Source organism: Tachyglossus aculeatus, chromosome X1 (genome assembly GCF_015852505.1).
Source record: "Tachyglossus aculeatus isolate mTacAcu1 chromosome X1, mTacAcu1.pri, whole genome shotgun sequence".
In the NCBI taxonomy this organism is placed as follows: domain Eukaryota; kingdom Metazoa; phylum Chordata; class Mammalia; order Monotremata; family Tachyglossidae; genus Tachyglossus; species Tachyglossus aculeatus.
Genome location: NC_052101.1, coordinates 20,976,348 through 20,990,126, shown reverse-complemented (window position 1 = coordinate 20,990,126; position 13,779 = coordinate 20,976,348). Strand labels below are relative to the sequence as shown.

Below are 13,779 nucleotides of genomic sequence, written 5' to 3'. Positions count from 1 at the left end.
GTTGCCTTTAGAATTATTGGTACCGCTCTTTCCGGGGCGGGACTGTAATAAGGGATGGTTTACCACGGGGAAAAAAAGAGGGGCTTTTAAAACATGCCGTCTGGGATTCCAGCATTCACCTTATTGCTTCCCCGCCCCCTGTAAGAACTCAGCCGAGAGTGCTGCAGAATCCTTTTTACATCTGCGCATCCTCATTCTTGTCACCATCTTGTTGTCATTTTGCTGGCCACTCACCCTACCTGCTATTTATCCCATCTCTTCCACCCATCAGGACTCAGTTCTCCACCCTCTGCACCTTATTCTCCTGATAGGATCTCCCACTTTCTGGGTTTTTTTTCCTTTTCCAGAAGCTAATAATTCTCAATATGACCGAGGCTGGCAGTTTCCTCCCTTCAGCCCTGCTCAGCTCTTCCCGCATGCCCTTTCCTCTTTTAGGGGTTCCTGGCTTTGAACAGTGGGGCAGCCCAAGCTCAGATCTTGCCCTCTCCTAGCCAGATGCTGCATCCTTATGCGTACTTTTATCGAGGCGAAAATGGCTCCGTTAACTGGCTTTCTAATCCCCACACCCTGCTCCTGGAGTCTTGAGAAGAAGGAGGAATGGAATGGGAGTGTGGAACAAAGGTGTGACGGGAAGGAGGAGAGGAAGAGACAGTTGGAAATTGGTGTCTCTCCCCAAGCCGTCAGTGGAGGGGGAGAAACAAGGTTCGAAGAAAGAGAGGATGCTTGTTCGAGGTTACTTGGGGGAGTGAGAGTCAGAGGTGGAGGTTCATGATGCCTGCTTGCTGCAATTGAGCGATTTTCTCTGTCCTCTCCACGATCTCAGCAAAAAGAAAGCAGAAAAGAGTCACCATCCTAGTTGAGTCAAATGCCCTAAAATCCTGAATAATCGAATTTCCCACCATCGATTAGAGTACTGCCCCCACATCTCCGCCGAATGAGGGGATAGCAACTCTAGGTGCCCCAAGGTGTGTCCACTCTGCATTTTGAGCTTGGGGTTGGAGCACCGAGGGGGGCAAATCGGGAGCGGGAAGAAAGGGGGTCTCTTCCTCCCCTGCCACTTCTGCGTTCTTGCCAGGTTCGGGGGAAATGGGGCCCTTCTCCGGGGCCGAGGCACTGCCGCGTTCGGCACCACGCGGAAAGCCGGTCATCCCACGGGGTCTCCCGGGAGCCTCCGTGGGGCTCGGGCCCCTCAAGCGGCGCAAACATGCCGCTTGACGGTGCCACCTTGGGCCTGTGACCCCGGAAACTCATTCGGGACGCCCTGCGGGGACAGACCACTGCTCCCCATCGGGTCCCAGAGTCTCCCGGATTTCGGGGCAGGAGTCGGGGGACCCCAGTGGGAACCAGAAAAGCGACAGCGGTGTCCTCTTCTGGGCCGCTTAGCTTGGCCAGGCTGGAGGCTGTTCCGGTCTCCCTTCCGCCCCTTCTCTGCTCTCTGACAACAACGGTGGGTGTGCGGGACGGGGAGCTTGTCCCCAGGGGACTGGGGGGCAACAGCACCTTCGACTTGTACTGCAGCTTGCTGAGCTAGACGGAAACCCACTCCGGGCCGTGTCCTGCGAGCAAGGAGTAGAGCCGCCTTTGTCCCTCTACCACCAACCGGCTCCAAGGGGAAGGATTGGCCCGGATCCTCTTCCTGCCCCAGAATGGTGGGGGAGAGCTAGTAGTGTTACCCCTAAAGTGGTTGCTCAGGGTGTCTTAAGCATGGAAATTTACCAGCTGCAATCCTTCTTCACAGAGTTGTAGCTGTGCATCTTTATTTATGTATGTGTACTTTCATGTCTTACTGCCTGTCTGTGAGTCTACATCCTCTTGTTGCTAGCTGCGAGTTACGTTACCTAGGTTACTTGGATTTAATAGTAATAATTGCATTTGTTAAGCCCCTTGCCGTGCGTTAAGCGCTGGGACTGATACAAGGTAATCAAGTTGGACGGAGTCCCTGTCCCATGCGGGTTTCACAAGTTGGAAGGGGAAACAGTTCATCAAGGATGGTAATACTTGCGTGCAAATATGTAACTAGAATTGCTAAATGGACAGCCAGCTTTGGAAAGGGGTCGTGATTTGTGCGTTTTATTTTCATCATTTATAGATTGCTTTCCTTTTAAAAAAAAATGCCTGTTTCATGGAGGAGCAGCATGGTCGTTCATTCATCCGTTCATTGTCGGATTTATTGAGAGCTTACTGTGTGGAGAACTTACTGTGTGGAGAGCACTGTACTAAGCACTTGGAAAGTGCAGTTTGGCAACAGATGGAGACAATCCCTACCCTGGCTCCGCCACTTGCCTGCTGGGTAATCTTGGGCAAATTATTTAATTTCTCTGACTCAGTTTCCTGATCTGTAAACGGCGATTCAATTCCTGCCTCATACTAAGACACTCTGAACCCCACGTGGGACAGGGACTTTGTCCAACCTGATTGATTTGTATTTGTATTCTCCCCAAGTGCTTTAGAAATATCATTATTACTGCATACATTTTGATGACAATTCTTTAGAACAATGCACTTATCAGTATCTTTCCTCTTCCCATGGTAAGACTTCTGGGAGGACTAATACCTTTCCTGATTTTCTCTGGCACATCATGAGCATTTGGAAGAGGATTATTCTGCAGGGGAGACTTCTCAACCATGTTTCTGTGCCTCGGAATGATGTTCCAGGAGAAGTTAATCCTGCCGTTGGGATAACGGCATATCAGTGCGCGTTCCTTGGGGTCTGAAGTAAAAGGGATGAGGCAATCTCCCTGCCCCAGGCTCCTTTGAGTTGCACCAAATTGGTGCAAAAATGAGTGATTTCTTTGGATGGATTTAACCTCATTCCTCCCATGCCTCTGTTGTATCGGGCAGAGGTGAATACCTGGGCTGGAACAACTGGGAAATCTTACCCGGACTTGACGCCGCTCCTGCTGCTGTTTTTCTACAGACCAATATTTGTAAGAAAAGCGTTTTTTTATTCATCAACTATGAACAGTAGCAGGTTATATTCCATATTTGTTATAACAATGCACATAAAATGCTATTTAAAACATCTCAATAACAATGGCATTTATCAAGCGCTTACTGTAGGCAAAGCACTGTTCTAAGCGCTGGGGAGGTTACAAGGTGATCAGGTGGTCCCACGTGGGGCTCTCGGTCTTCATCCCCATTTTACAGATGAGGTAACTGAGGCACAGAGAAGTGAAGTGACTTGCCCAAAGTCACACAAAGTGGCAGAGCTGAGATTTGAACCCATGACCTGTGACTCCAAAGCCTGTGCTCTTTCCACTGAGCCACGCTGCCGTACTTCACCTGTGAAATATTTCCAGCCCCAAACCTTATTGGAGTGTTAGGAGAAGAGATCCTGTTTCGTGTGTGCCTTACTTCCATGAGCACAGAAAACCTACTCTAATGACCCCAGTGTGATGTGATATTAACAAGGAAGTGTGGCGATCTCCCAGGTTCTTCGCTCAATCGTTTTTATTGAGTGCTTACTGTGTGCAGATCACTGTACTAAGTGCTTGGGAGGGCACAATACAACAATGAACAGACACATTCCCTGCCCACAGTGATTCAATCTCTTTTGAAATGTCTCCTCACGTGTATCAGTCTAGGTCCCTTTGGGCGTTTGGTCCGTCTCTGCTGCCGTTACCCTCACGGCAAACAGCTCAAGAGCCAGGAAAAATCTGCTGGCTCAATCAATCGTATTTATTGAGCGCTTACTGTGTGCAGAGCCCTGTACTAAGCGCTTGGGAAGTCCAAGTTGGCAACATATAGATACAGTCCCTATCCAACAGTGGGCTCACAGTCTAAAAGGCGGAGACGGAGAACAAAACCAAACATACTAACAAAATAAGATATGTACAAGTAAAATAAATAGAGTAATAAATATGTAATAGTATTTGTAATAAATATGTACAAATATGTATGGCTCAAGAACTGGGACTATGGATGGACACTCTCAGGTTGGGAAGAGCCCTTAGATTCTCAAGGGAATGTTTTCCACTTCCAAGAAGGTCATGGCTTCCAGCCAAACCAAGTCCAGGGAAGGGGGATAAAGAGCTCAGGGGAATCTTATACTTCCCCAGAGGAAGAAGTTGCAGTAGAGAAAGGGTTCTCAAACACTTTCTTTTTTTAATCAAAGGCCGCTTCCTGCTGGGCACGTCAGCCCCATTAGCTGGATTGAAATCCGATGGCGTTGCTGTGGGTGTTCAGTTAGGGGAAGTGGCTGGACGAATGGTACTGATATTAAGACCAATGTAATAGTCATAAAGGGGAGATTTTCCTCAAAGGACTTTAAGCAGTATTTAAGGAAAAGCAACTGCGACCGTGACTTTGAAAGAGTAGAGGGTTAAAAAAATTAAACAGCGGAATTCCTAGTCCTCCAGCTTTTTGCCAGGCAGATGCTAATTGGATTTTTCAAGGATTCAGTGAAATCGATCTTTTCAGATATGAAATGGCAGTTGGAGTGTTATACAAACTGAAGGTGACATTTAATTCTCTAGATAAATATTTAAAACATTTCTCGGAGACATTTTTCAAAATGAGCATCGTGGTTATTTTGCCTCGCTTATTACCGGGGAACGAACACAAAGGGAAAAACAGGAGACAAGACGTTTCTTGAGTTATACAGAGGGCAAGATCATCGCATCTGTTAAAACGTATCCAGTAACACTTTACATGTCGCTTGAAGTTTTCTTTTTATAGAACACAATCTTTGGCAAAATAGGCTACATGACGCTGCAGTGGACAATGTAACGAACCGATTTTACAGGGTGAAACTTTACCTTTCGTAATCACAGTTCTATTTCTCGCAACCCGCTGTCTCCTGCTCTCCGTGCTCCCAAGGGATCGGGTCGTTATCTTGAGCAGAAGGGACCGAGTCCCTCTCGTGCCAGAATTGTTCTACGTCTGGGAGGACGGGGTTCTCCTTCTTCTCTAGGCTTTCCTCTTCGGGGAGAGAGTGCGGTTTCCCTCCCTCCGAGTCGGGCGGCCTGGAGTCCGGAGGCGGGCCGGCGTCCGGGAGGACCTGAGGTTGACCCGCCTGGGCCGCCGCCGGAGACCCCGGGCCCGGTAAGGCTCTTCTCGGCGTCAGCCATTTCCACAGACTTCCGCAGCCTTCTCTGAACTCCTCCGACATCGCGAGGAAGATGAGGGGGTCTGCGGCCGAAATGGCAAACATAGACGCTTGGCACAGGGCTATGAGGCCTTGGGGCGGGGGGGGACTTCCCTCCCCGAGGTTCCAAACCCACAGCCAAGCGGCCCACTCCGGGAGCCACAGGATCGCCGAGGTCACGGTGACGCTCAGCAGCATCACCGTCAGCCGCCTGGACCGCACCTGGTTCCTCAGGTTCTGGGTCTTGGTCCCCCGACGCCGGCACCGACCGTAAGCCTTCCGGAAGTAAAAGCCGGAGAAGAGCAGGGGGAAGCCAAAGGCGAGGAGCGGGTAGAGCTTGCCGAATACGTACACGAACTCCCGAGCCGGGGCCGGCACGTCCGTGACGCACACTCCCACCCCCGCCTCGCGTCTGAAGGTGCTGAAGAACCATTCCGGCAGGGGTAAGAGGGCCGCCGTCCCCCAAATAGCCAGCACCACCGCCCAGAGGGTGCCCTGGTTGAGGTGCCCTTGTCTGGCCGGGTTGCCGGCGTACAGGAAGCACACTTTGGCCACCGCGGCCATGGTCAGGCTCTTGGCCACCATGCACGCGTGGGCGAACCAGTCCGCCGACTTGCACACGAACCAACTCAAGTTCCAAGCCCCCCTGGAGTACGCCGCCGCCCGCAGAGGGGCCGAGAACAGCAGGAGCGAGAGGTCGGCCGCGCTCAGGTTGAGGATCAGGGAGTGGATCATGGAAGGCTTCTTTTTCCGAGCGCCGTAGAGGAGGGTGCAGATCACGCACAGGTTCCCCGCGAAACCGAGCAGGCAGATGACCGCCAAGAGAGCCGGAATGACCCGTCTCCACTCGAGGGAGTCAAGGGGCTGATAGCCTCCGGAGAAGCGGAACTGAGGCCGGGAGGTGTTCATGATGCCGGAGTTGGAGCCCGTGGGCGGCGAGGTCTTTTCCGTCGGAAGCCCTCTTTGGCTGGAGTTAGCTTCGCCTCCAGGCTCGCCGTCGATCCTCAGCCCTTCGGAGTCGGGAAGGTCCCGTCGCCAGCTCCGGGAGCCGCCTTCTTTCCCGCCCACTCCTCGTTCATCTAGCGGGAATCAGACACTCCCGAAAGAGGTAGGAGGTAGAGCGTGTCTGCCTGCTTGGCGTTATATACCTTGCGACTGTGATGATTGACACTCCCCGAGACTGCTCATTAGCAAGTCTAACAGTCCGTCTTACCGGTCCGGGGGAATGGTTGAAACAATCCCTCCCCAGACAGATGAAGGAGGAGACTGTCACAGAAGATAACGTCGCGCGGGAGACCGAACTACCGGGCAAACCGGTAGTTTCCTCTAGATTTGTCGGAAATAGAATCCATTTCCACCAGAACAGCCTCTCGGTTTTGAAATGAGTTTTCTTCCTAAGCAGCTCGAGGGAGACGGGAGAGGATGTAGAGGTTGTCAGGGAGAAGCAGGGCTCGGAGATCTTGGTAGGTTGACTCTGCTTTCCTGATTTCCTTGTAGGAGTTCCTCTCAGTGTGCTGGAAGATTAAGGCGGGCAGGCTCACGGTGAGTTTAAAAGCAAAGGGATTATGGAGGTGAGCCAAGAGAATTATTTTGATTCCCTTCAGCTGTGGAAGGGAAGCGGCTCTTACTGAAGACTTTATGGATTCGTGGAAGCCTGAAACTCGGAAGGAGGTGAGAAGTTACTGATTTCCTATAAGATAGAGGAAAACTTTTCTCTTGGCAGGGAGAGCTGGGTGTGAGGAGGAGGGTGTATTTGTGGGCTGCCTTCTCTGTGAGTTTGACAGAACTTTTTGCACCCCTTCTAAAGGATGTGATAATATTGCACAATATTTTATTTTATTGGGGAGTGGCGGGAGAATCTGTCTAGCCCTAGTCCTTGGGATGGGGAGAAAGGGCCTTTCCCAGTTGCCTGGGCGATTCACCCTCCCTTGACACCTGTTTGGCAAGTGAGAGGAGAAAATGGCCCTGGATCTGAGATTCAGCAAGACATGAGTCAACGGGGACAAAACAGGTCTTTTCGGTCACAAACCAACTCTGAGGGGTCTCAGCCCCGGATGGTGGTCCGGATCCCGGGGTCCCCGACTCCCGGCACAACCCTCTCACCCGGGGACTCCAGGATGAACTTCCAGAAACCAGAGAGGAGGAGCTGAACCAATGGTCAGTTAACCCTACCTCTAGCCATTAGTGGGATGATTCTTCCCCCGCCTCCCAAAAAATCTGAATAGTGACCAGAATAACGCTTCATTTGCATCCAAAGATGGACCTCAATATCTGTTCCTTCACTGGTACCTCCTTTGCGTTTTTTTGAATGTCAAACCGATAGGCATTATTTTATCTTTCGTTCCACACTTCAGTAGCTTATTCGAACCAATTCCTTGGAGTGCTTGTCTCCTTTGGTTTCAGTTGCAGCCTCTATGCAGATGGTCCCCAAATATATCACACTGGCCCTGGGCTCTTACCCTATCTGTCACCATTATGGGCAGGGAACGTGTCTGTTATTTCTATTGCATTGCACTCTCCCAAGTGCTTAGTACAGTGCTCTGCACCTAGTAAATGCCCATTCGTTCATTGTCATATTTATTCAGCGCTTACTGTGTGCAGAGCACTGTATTAAGTGCTTGGGAAAGTACAATACAACAATAAACAGTGACATTACCTGCCCACAGCAAGCTCACGGTCTTGAGGCGGGGAGACACAGCAATATAAATACGTAAAATGACAGATATAAACATAAGTGCTGTGGGGCTGGGAGGGGGTGAAGAGCGAAGGGAGCAAGTCAAGGCGATGCAGAAGGGCGTGGGGGATGAGAAAAGTGGGGCTTAGTCTGGGAAGGCCTCTTGGAGGAGGTGTGTCTTCAATAAGGCTTTGAAATACCACTGACTGATTGATTGAGTGATTTCCAAATTACTGTTCTGTCCATCCTCTGCATATTTTCAATCATCAAGGGAAGCTTGGATTAGGACCAAAGTATAACCATGTGGTTTGGGGGTCAGAGGGCTGGGGAGAAGAGAGAGATCAACTCTGAAAATGGAATTGGAAGAGGGTGTAGGCCGAACCCCAATCCATAAGTATATAAGAGTTTTGGGAAGGGAGTGGAAGTTTTCAATTACTATGTGGCTTTTGCCTATTATCTGCACCTTCCTGGCTAGCAATTCCAATGGATTAAGACTACGGGATTGTCTGGCAGATGCATTCTAGTAGAAAAGTCACAGAGAAGCAGCGTGGCTCAGTGGGAAGAGCATGGGCTTTGGAGTCAGAGGTCATGGGTTCGAGTCCCGACTCCGCCAACTGTCTGCTGTGTGACCTTGGGCAAGTCACTTCACTTCTCTGAGCCTCAGTTACCTCATCTGTAAAATGGGGATTAAGATTGCGAGCCCCACGTGGGACAACCCGATCACCTTGTATTCCCCCTGCAGCGCTTAGAACAGTGCTCTGCACATAGTAAGCGCTTAACAAATACCATCGTTATTATTATTATTAAAGTCAATGATAACAGTGATAACAACACTATATTCCAGAAGTGGAGCCAGGACCTGGTTTTCATTTTTATCTGTCCAAACTTAAAAGTGGGGTAAGTGTCTGGCAAGGGACTTAGAAAAAGATCTGGGGTTTTGAGATGACTATAAAATGAATATGAGTTAGCAATAGAATATTAATGCAAAACCTCTAAACTATAAATAAACTCATCCACTAGACTGAAAGCTCACTGTGGGTAGAGAATATGTCTACCAGCTCTGTTATATGGTTATATTGTACTCTCCCAACCGCTTAGTACAGTGCTCCGCCCACAGTCAGTGCTCAAAAAATACCATTGATTGATCGAGGCCCAAGATGTTACTGGATTTAACAGCGGCAGTTTGAGAAGCAAAGGTTAGTAAGTAATCCTTTTCCTACACACGGCACTGGTCAGATCCCTTTCAAGTTCTGTGTCTATTTTTGGTCAATGCACTTTAATGAGGATATGGAGAAACTAGAACAAGAACCAAAAGGAAAAAAAAAAGATTAAATAGTTTTTTTGATGGTATTTGATAAGCGCTTACTTTATGTCAAGAACTGGGCTAAGTGCTAGGGTACATGCAAGCTAATCAGGTCCCTGTCTTGCATGAGACTCATAGGAGGGAGAACTGTTTTACAGTTGAGGAAACGGAGGCACAGGGAAGTTAAGTGACTCGCCCAAGGTCACCAAGCAAGCAATTGGCAGAGCTGGGAATTTTACCTGTACCTATCTATTCTATTTTATTTTGTTAGTATGTTTGGTTTTGTTCTCTGTCTCCCCGTTTTAGACTGTGAGCCCACTGTTGGGTAGGGACTGTCTTTATATGTTGCCAACTTGTACTTCCCAAGCGCTTAGTACAGTGCTCTGCACACAGTAAGCGCTCAGTAAATACGATTGATTGATTGATTGATTGATCTTTGCCTCCGCTATCTCCAACTTCACATTTTTCGCTGGCTCGCGTAGAGATTGACTCCATGTTGGTGACCGGGGGAGATCACTCCCCTGGGGTTGGCATCAATCATCGCCTTTACCATTGTGTTTTGGGGGGCAGCCATATTTAAACCACCTTGCCCTATAAGTCAATTAATCAATGGTCTTTATTGAACATTTACTGTGAGCAGAGCACTCTACTAAGAGCTTGGGAGAGCCCAGTAAAACAGAGTTGGTAGACACGTTCCCTGCCCACGATGAGCTTACAATCTAGAGGGCTTGGAGTCTTAGAGCAGACAAGGGACCAGAGGGTGAGCCAAGATAATAATAATAATAATGGTGGGATTTATTAGGTGCTTACTATAATAATAATAATAATAATAATAATAATAATAATGGCATTTATTAAGCGCTTACTATGTGCAAGCCACTGTTCTAAACGCTGAGGAGGTTACAAGGTGATCAGGTTGTCCCACGGGAGGCTCACAGTCTTAATCCCCATTTTACAGATAAGGGAACTGCGGCACAGAGAAGTGAAGTGACTTGCCCAAAGTCACAAAGCTAAGTGGGGAGCTGGGATTTGAACCCATGACCTCTGACTCCAAAGCCCAGGCTTTTCCCCTGAGCCACGCTGCTTCTCACTTAATCAGGTTGGACACAATCCGTATATACTACTACTACTAATAATAATGATGGCATTTATTAAGCACTTACTATGTGCAAAGCACTGTTCTAAGTGCTAGGGGAGGTTGCAAGGTGATCAGGTTGTCCCACTGGGGGCTCACAGTCTTAATCCCCATTTCACAGATGAGGTCACTGAGGCCCAGAGAAGTGAAGTGACTTGCCCAAAGTCACACAGCTGACAAGTGGCGGAGCTGGGATTTGAACCCATGGCCTCTGACTCCAAAGCCTGTGCTCTTTTCACTAGGCCACGCTGCTTCTCTAGCTGGCAGAGAAAAATGAGGAAGAGGAGGCCACAGCCTCTACTGCCACTTCTGGGGTCCTTACCCGGTATCAGGGTCTGGCATAAGCAGGTCAATAATAATAATGATAGCATTTATTAAGCGCTTACTATGTGCAAAGCACTGTTCTAAGTGCTAGGGAGGTTGCAAGGTGATCAGGTTGTCCCACGGGGGGCTCACAGTCTTCATCCCCATTTGACAGATGAGGTAACTGAGGCCCGGAGAAGTGAAGTGACTTGCCCAAAGTCACACAGTTGACAAGTGGTGGAGCCGGGATTCGAACCCGTGACCTCTGACTCCAAAGCCCGGGCTCTTCCCACTGAGCCACGCTGCTTCTCCAGGGGGCTTCATCGATCTGTGCCGAAAGTTTTCTTTGAATCATCAGTTCTTTGGAAATCATCAGGATCTTAGTTCCTTTCTTCCTACGAAATTGGAAAATTGTCAGGCACTGGCCAGCTGAATAGCGACTGGAGACCATAATTTAAGTATTGAGGAAAATCATCTTCAAAGAAAAGACTTTATTAAGAAGAAAGAGCTAATGGTTCATTATATTATCAAATATGAGTTTTTCAAAAAAAAAATAGCACTCACTGTGATAATCCTTTGAACTAATGCACTAGCATTTAATATGATATAGCAAGGAACGATTCCACGATCATTATGTTATGAAAACAGCCAAGTTTTTGAAATGAGAGATTTAAAAAGGTCACATCTTGTCTTGGAAAAACTAACAGAATAAGTGACTCTTTAAGAATAAGAATATAAGAATAAGTGAAATGACTGAGGAAGAGTGACACTCTGTGGGGAAACAAAGAATGAACTAGGAGTTAGCGATTAATCCAGGATTTATATTGTTTCTTCCTTCCCTTTTCATTTGTCAGCTCCAGTAGGTTCCTTTATAATCCCAAAACAGCGTGGCTCGGTGGAAAAGAGCCCGGGCTTTGGAGTCAGAGGTCATGGGTTCAAATCCCGGCTCCGCCAATTGTCAGCTGCGTGACTTTGGGCAAGTCACTTCACTTCTCTGGGCCTCAGTGACCTCATCTGGAAAATGGGGATGAAGACTGTGAGCCCCCGTGGGACAACCTTGCAACTTCCCCAGCGCTTAGAACAGTGCTTTGCACATAGTAAGTGCTTAATAAATGCCATCATCATCATCATCACCATCCCCAGCTAGTACCAGAAAGAAAAACGCCCTTAACAATTTCATCAACACAAGTGACTGTCTAGTCAATCAATCAATCGTATTTATTGAGCGCTTACTGTGTGCAGAGCACTGTACTAAGCGCTTGGGAAGTACAAGTTGGCAACATATAGAGACAGTCCCTACCCAACAGTGGGCTCACAGTCTAAAAGGGGGAGACAGAGAACAAAACCAAACATACTAACAAAATAAAATAAATAGAATAGATATGTACAAGTAAAATAAATAGAGTAATAAATATGTACAAACATATATACATTTATACAGGTGCTGTGGGGAAGGGAAGGAGGTAAGATGGGGGGATGGAGAGGGGGACGAGGGGGAGAGGAAGGAAGGGGTTCAGTCTGGGAAGGCCTCCTGGAGGAGGTGAGCTCTCAGTAGGGCCTTGAGCTCTCAGTAGGGCCTTTAAAGCTTCTTCCAATCACAGCAGTTACAAGATCCACAATAATAATAATTATGGCATTTATTAAGCGCTTACTATGTGCCGAGCACTGTTCTAAGTGCTGGGGAGGTTACAAGGTGACCAGTTTGTCCCATGGGGGGCTCACAGTCTTCATCCCCATTTTCCAGATGAGGGAACTGAGGCCCAGAGAAGTGAAGTGACTTGCCCAAAGTCACACAGTCCTTCTGAAAACATAGTTTGAACTATCCACCCTTTTGCAGTCACTGAATTTTCCATCTCAAGATGTATCTTCAACTGCTAAAAAAGCCAAATCCCCGGAGACCACTGAAAGGGAGAGTGCGACTTTTTACTCTGTCTAGGCCTTCTTCTCAACTCCCCAGGGAAACTCACTTTTTTTTTTAAATCCCCCGGGGGAAAGAGGGCGACTTTGAAGATCCAGGGTGGTGAAACTGAGGCTTCACAGGCGGGATGGATCAACCAGGCCTGGAAGGTTTGGAAGCACCAAGCCTAATGGAACCCTGGAATATTATGAAATTGATTAAGATTTAAATTGTCCTTCTCCACATGCCTATAGTTAGTCAGTAGAGAAGCAGCATGTCCCACTGTTGGGTAGGGACTGTCTCTCTATGTTGCCAATTTGTACTTCCCAAGCGCTTAGTACAGTGCTCTGCACATAGTAAGCGCTCAATAAATACGATTGATGATGATGATGGATAGAGCATGGGCTGTGTGTCAGAAGGACATAATAATAATAAGGATGGCATTTGTTAAGCGCTTACTATGTGCAAAGCACCGTTCAAGCGCTGGGCATGAGTTCTAATCCTGGATCCTCCACTTGTCAGCTGTGTGGCCTCGGGCAAGTCACTTCACTTCTCTGTGTCTCAGTTCCCTCATCTGTAAAATGGGGATTAAAACTGTGACTCCTATGTGGGACAGGGACTGTGTCCAACCCAATTATTTTGTATCTATAGTAGTGCTTAGAACAGTGCCTGGCACATAGTAAGCGCTTAATAAACACCACCATTATGATTATTATTTTACAGGTGAGGAAGCGAAGCAATGGTGAAGTTAGGTGACTTACCCCTACTCCGACAGCAGGTATGTGGTGGATATGGGATGAGAACTCAAGTTCCTTGGCTTTCAGGCCTCTACTCTTTCCACCGGGACATCCTGCTTCAAGTTGCTTGGAATAGAGTCCATCAGATGTGGGAAGAAATAGGGCATTGATAACTTTGGATAACTGGAGTGAAGGGGACAAAAACTGGGTTTTAGATGGAGAAGTGGAAGCGGAGGCAACAGGTGTAAGCCACCCAGTCAAGTAGGTTGGAGAGGAATGAGAGAAGGGAGACAGGGAGAGAGCTGGGTGGTGCAGTGAGGATCAGAGAAGGGTTTTAAAAATAATAATAATAAGAATAATAATAATAATAATAATAATAATAATGGCATTTGTCAAGAGCTTACTATGTGACAAGCACTGCTCTAAGCGCTGGTGGGGGGGTACAAAGTAGGTTGTTCCACATTCATTCATTCATTCAATCGTATTTATTGAGCGCTTACTGTGTACAGAGTACTAAGCGCTTGGGAAGTCCAAGTCGGCAACATATAGAGACGGTCCCTACCCAACAACAGGCTCACAGTCTAGAAGAGGGAGACAGACAACAAAACAAAACATGGGGCTCACACTTCTAATCCCCACTTTAC

At 48.0% G+C, this 13,779-nt stretch overlaps 1 protein-coding gene across 1 annotated transcript; it reads right to left on the bottom strand.

The window, feature by feature from the left end:
• Positions 1 to 4,774: 4,774 nt before the first annotated feature.
• GPR151 (G protein-coupled receptor 151) lies at positions 4,775 to 5,995 on the bottom strand. The gene has a single exon (XM_038771673.1). The coding sequence runs from the start codon at positions 5,993 to 5,995 to the stop codon at positions 4,775 to 4,777; it is 1,221 nt and encodes a 406-aa protein (XP_038627601.1).
• Positions 5,996 to 13,779: the final 7,784 nt, after the last annotated feature.

Excerpts from the sequence above, each read along its gene's own strand:
- GPR151 (XM_038771673.1), bottom strand. The coding sequence starts at position 5,995 with ATGAACACCTCCCGGCCTCAGTTCCGCTTCTCCGGAGGCTATCAGCCC.